This window comes from Mus caroli, chromosome 10 (assembly GCF_900094665.2).
Source record: "Mus caroli chromosome 10, CAROLI_EIJ_v1.1, whole genome shotgun sequence".
NCBI lineage: Eukaryota > Metazoa > Chordata > Mammalia > Rodentia > Muridae > Mus > Mus caroli.
Genome location: NC_034579.1, coordinates 100,537,847 through 100,543,846, shown reverse-complemented (window position 1 = coordinate 100,543,846; position 6,000 = coordinate 100,537,847). Strand labels below are relative to the sequence as shown.

General features: G+C 35.2%; 1 protein-coding gene across 1 annotated transcript in view; it reads left to right on the top strand.

The window, feature by feature from the left end:
* Positions 1-6,000, top strand: part of Ptprq (protein tyrosine phosphatase receptor type Q) — a 198,954-nt gene that overhangs the window by 177,405 nt on the left and 15,549 nt on the right. Inside the window, exons 38-39 of the mRNA XM_021174928.1 lie at positions 668-758; positions 4,976-5,052. Coding sequence (XP_021030587.1) covers positions 668-758; positions 4,976-5,052 — 168 coding nt within the window. The remainder of the gene's footprint in view (positions 1-667; positions 759-4,975; positions 5,053-6,000) is intronic.

Genomic DNA, 6,000 nt, shown 5'->3' with positions numbered 1-6,000 from the left:
GGATACGGCAGTCTCTAGATGGTCCATCCTTTCGTCACAACTCCAAACTTTGTCTCTGTAACTCCTTCCATGGGTGTTCTGTTCCCAATTCTAAGGAGGGGCATAGTGTCCACACTTCAGTCTTCATTCTTCTTGAGTTTCAGATTGCACACCAGAATTCAATGCCCAGTACCAAATACACAAAATTAAAAATAAATTAAAAAAAAAAATCTATGGCTAAAATGATAGGTCAGTAGACTATCCCTGCAAACATCAAAACCTGAATTGGATACCTAGAACTTATGTAAAAAGCTGCCCATGGTGGCAGGTATTTATAATCCCAGACCTTGGGAAGATGATCAGAGATAGGTGCCCAAGGCTAGCTGGTCAGACTAGCCTCAGTCTTGGCAAGTTTCAGTCCGATGAGAATTTTAATTGAAAAAAAAAATTGGTCTATGGCACCTGAATAATGACACCAAGATTGTCCTCTATCCTGTAATATGTAAATGAACACACACATATGAATACACAAACATGCACACACACACACACACACACACACACACACACACACATATATACATACACACAGGCTAAACAAATGAAGTGTTCAGAAAAAAAAAATTGGGTTTTAGTGGGCAGAATTTTATATTTACCAAGTTTAAACTTTGCAATTTTTTTTCCATAGGAATTACCAAAATTTCTTCAAGATCTCTCCTCAACTGATGCTGATCTCCCTTGGAACAGAGCAAAAAATCGCTTTCCCAACATAAAACCATGTAGGTGTAATTCTCATTTATAGCCTGACTATGAAGTATTCAAACGTGGCCACCATCTTAATGCTTTACATTTATTTAATGTTTTCTTACACATTTCATTGAATTACAATAATATACTTCATTGATGGTGACTTTCAAGCTGTATCACATTTGCTTTGTTCTTAATTACTGAACTTAATTTACATGGTTTCCAGTTTGTTCACCCAAGTTTCATTTATGCAGGTGCCAGAAACTGTAGATCAACCTGCTTTCCAGCTTTGTAATTTTACCCCTTTAACATCTTCCTATAGAGCATGGCTCAAACAGAAGGGAAATTAACACTTAGCTTTGTGTATTAGCTTTCCTAAGGGGAATAGTAGTTTTCTGGAACATAAAAATGCCTTGCAAAATGCGAGTTGGTGATCAGAGTCAACGTCTGTTGACTGGAATTCTTTTCTGCAGAGAGGCAGAGGTGTACCTTGCTGTAGGACCACTCCACTTTTCAATTCAAGTAAACAAACAGCATTTTTTTTAAAGAATTAACAATGGCTTATAGAGGAAGATTTAATATCCCTGTATCACTAATATATCTGTTGTAGTCTTTCAATGAATGTCCCACCACTTGATGGAATTCCAATCCAATGCATTTTATATTAAGAAATTAAGAATTTTGATGCTCTGGAACTTGTTCCAATATACACTGGGACACAAGGTGATATAGCTTTGTAATCTTAAGTGACTGGAAGGCTTGAGAATGAAGACTGAAAGCTCAAGAACAGTCTTCTCTTACCTAAGGAATTCAAGAGAGACTCAAGCAACTTATAGACCTTACCTTGATTTCTAAAATGGTCTTAAAAAGAACTGGGACAGTAGTTCATTGATAGAAGGTTTCAAAACATGCATACACCTATTGCTCCAATAAAAACAAACAAACTACATAAATGAATAAACATATTAAAGAAATTCCTACAGGTCTTGAAAAATGCTAATTTAGAGGAGACTATAATCCCATAAGTAATTTAAACAGGAAAACAAAAAACAACAAAACAAAACAAAAAACCACAGGGTGATACTAAAGGATAAATTATTCAGAAAGGCAACCAGATTTAGAGGACTGCGATATCAGAGGCTATGACCCACACAACCTTGCAGTGTCCAGGAAGTAGAATAGAAAGAAGCAGAAATAGCATTAACTCCTGGAGATTCTTTCTGCAACAAAATAAATCATAATGAAATGACTTCAGCAGCAAGACGAGAAACCCGTGGGATGACAAGTACCGTATATGACTGATAGTCTCTAAATGTCTGAAGTCATGACCTTTCTCAGCATGCTTTCTTTCTATTCTAACTTTAAGAACATTCACTTGTGTTGGGCACACCTTAAGTTTAAGTGGGCATGCCCATGTTGCTAGATGTGTTTCCACATTTCTTTGAGACTGCTTGCAGCATGCTTATTGAGGTAGCACTCTTTGTAAATAAATATTATATTCTTATCCAAAGGCCACTACCGTGAGTTCACAAATGTTGAGGTCTAGTTGCATCGTGAGGGACTGATTTGCAATGTGTCAACACGTGTACAGTAACTCAAATAAGTCTAACTAATCTCTAAGGCGTTTTGAACTTAAAGTATGAAAATTTGAGTTCTTGAGTTCTATTGTTTCATCCATTTGTTATGAGGTCTTGGGTAATTATCCTCATTCTGTCTGAAAGAAAATTCAGTCCATATCCATATTCCTTTTATGATGAGACAGGCGAAGAGTATCTGATGGTTGTAAATGTTCAACCTCAAAACAATAAGGATCATAAATGTCTCAAACCTCCATCCTGGGGTTAAGATAAAAATAATAAAACTTCCTGGGAAGTAATTCTCTTTTGTGGCTGTCTCTCTTTGTGACCACCAACAAACCATTTGTCTGTCTGATCCTCCTAAGACCATTAGAAGACTCAGAAAAATAACCACTTAAATTACCTTATCCACTACTAGAACACATAAAGAATTCAACCTTCATGGTATGTAATCAATAGATCATTTTCTTTTAAATGCTGATAACTTTCTGAGTGGATAGGACTGTGATACCTCCTGGGGCACTGAATTCTGAAGACAGCAATTCTCCATCCCTTACTAGAGCTAGAAGTCCATTTGTAATGTCTCAGCCATTTGTGAAGGAAGGACAGCATATTTTCACACACAAACCCACTCAGAGACAGTTACACAAACAAGACTCATGGTTATGTGTTGCCATTGGGCTTACATGCAAAACATAAAACTAGATGACTGTGTCTTTCCTTGCACTGAATAAATATATTGCAAGAGAGTCTGGAGTTTTGCTTGAGCCAGCTTTGGGTACTGTTGTTTTTCCCCTGAGTAATGTCAGAAGGAGAATTTCAAATATCACAGTGCCTTTTGGAAGATATTAGTTTACAGGGCTTTGGGATACTAGAATTAGCAGCAAATACTTGCAGACGTGATTTCCAAATCTCTGTCTGACAGGACACTATGACCTTAATCTCCAAATACCATGAGAAAAAAGTTTAGCATGCTATGAACTCAGTCCATTATAAGCAATTGTATTAAGTGGCAACCCAATGGCTTCCTTTCATGAAGGACAAAGCTAATCATCAAAAGCCCAGTCACACTGACACACAGATAATTTGCAGAAATCTATTTAAACATCAGGAGTCTCTAAATTTAAATGCATTGGTCATAACGTCACATAATATAACTAAAACATTTTAAATAATTAATAATGGTACTTACTGGTATATGCTTTAACTTGTAGAACTTGAGAAATTCCAAAATATTTTCTGTAAGCCTTCACATTTCTTCAAGAGTGTTAAACAAAATAAGACTTATAACTGCATAGAACAGTTGAGGCCAGTAACAACCAGAGAAACTAAGTGGTTCACTCAAGCTGCTGTATGACTACACACCCAAGAGGATTGCCTCTTTTTAGTTTTCCTCCGTGAAGACACCAAAGCCCTACTTCTTTTCTTATACCCCCAGAGTCTGACAAAGAATAAGTATGTACTGGTCCCTTAGCTGCACAACCCAGCCAAACCCTGAAACATCCAGTCAAGGATATTTTGAGATTCCCATGTTTGAAATTATCAGTAGACTTTACAGGTATAAAATTAACTTGGTAGAAATCCCCAGGAAATTTTCTGGTATTCCTTTTGCAAAGCACGACTGGGCACAGAATAACTGCTTATTGATGACATTTCTTTAAAATAGTCTGAAGAAGAATAACTAGAAATGTTATATGAAAGAAAGAGTAGGCAAATTATGGGAGAGAAATAGTTTAAAACTAGACCTAAATATATAATCTAGTCTATGATATAATATTTTAAATCAAAGAGAAATGAATGGAATATTGTTAAAATGGGACTATATTATGTTCCAGATAATAATATATAATAAAAGGTAGGCCTATTCTTTCCCTTCCTAAAAACAAGAAATCTGAGTACAAGAAACACCAAAATACTGAAATGTAAATTAGAAAAATTCATTCAAGTTTCAGGAGTGTCTATGGATGAACTTGTAAAAAAATATGAATATTAGTATAATGAACACCAGAAATAAATAACAAGTAATCCAGAAAGCCTAATTTAAAAAAATCAAAATGTTGTTATAATGCAATAAATATTTAATGGACTATTATGTCGATGACAAAAATCTGCTTATAGCCTTAGAGTACAATTTGCAAAGGTAAAATATGAAAAGATTGTATCTTTTAAGATATAAAAGGTATACCTGTGGATCTGGGGATTTTGTTCCTGGCAATATGTTGTACAAATGCAGTTTTTCAGCCATGTTATCAGCTTCATTATGTTTTCCAGCATTTTGAATAACAAGTTGGATCAGTTTAAGTCCTAATTAAATAGGTATGCTATATTATAAAGACTGTATGCCATCTTAAGAACACCAACTAAATACATTTATGATTATGTAGAAAGATTAAGTAAATAAAAATAAGTTTCAGAATAGAGAATGCGGCACAAAACATTTGTAGTTAATTTTATAATAATGTGTGTGTGGGGGAATTTTATAAGTATATCCGAGATCTTGTTAATTGATATTTTTGTGTAGTAAAAATATTGGGGCATGAGGGAGTATTTTTTACAATGTCATACTCTTATATGAGTTGGGATTATTAGATTGTGATCTTTTATATTATGTTCATGGTATAAAGGTCTTGGGAATTTAAAAATCCAATTATGGTTTTTTTTTTCTTTCTCAGACAATAATAACAGAGTGAAGCTGATAGCTGATGTAAGCATCCCTGGATCAGATTACATTAATGCCAGCTATGTTTCTGTGAGTTACAATTTTCATAGATAATATGTTTTGATAGAGGATGGATACTAAAATTTTCAGATCTTTAAGACAGCAAATTCATTTAAACACCATGGCATGGAAAATGATGTTTTCCCTATAGCAACGTGAGGCACATATTATTTCAGAGATGGGGATAGACGGCTTTTGATTAATCATGTATTACACTAGTTCCTTGCAGGCAGAAAATTTCTTCCTCTTACCATACCTGATCTTTGCACCATTTTCCATGCTTGGTTAACACATCCTCCAAACACAAGGTCAGCTAATCTCTCTGTCAGTGAAACATCAGTCAAACGAACAGTCATGCTCACAGAGTGTAAAATCTTGTTATATACCTTTCCCTGTGAGATATGAGGTCCATCAAAGGAATGATCATGATGTAATATGTATACTCCATATAGACACATGGTAAACATGAGTGGATCAACAACATGGAGACAATTGTCATATACTCAGTGTAGTCTCTTGCATAGCAGAGGTGATAAATTCTTACTAAGCCAGACTGAAAACGGAATGAAGCCAATTTTTCCTCAGTGTCTCTTTTTCACGATGTTTTTTTTTTCCCCCTTACGGTCAATAGTGGTCAATAGTCTTCACCATGCTGGGTACTCAGAAATCTCCATTTCATCAAGGACCTTGGTGTCAGCTTGGCTGACACCTTCTTACATTTTGAGAGTGGGAAGAGCACATTTGGTCCTTTAATGAGACATTCACTTAGGAACGTTTTTTAAATACCATTGGAAGTTAATTGTTAGTGTCTCCAGGGTCAATTCATTAATTTTCTCCCAAAGGAGATGACTCCATCTCTAAACAACTCTATTATGTGATTTCAAGGTAGTCTCTTTATGTTTTTTTCCTACTGGCTTCAGTAGGAAATGGCTTAATCATCATTGTCTTATGAGCCTACAGATACTGGAAGATTTCCTC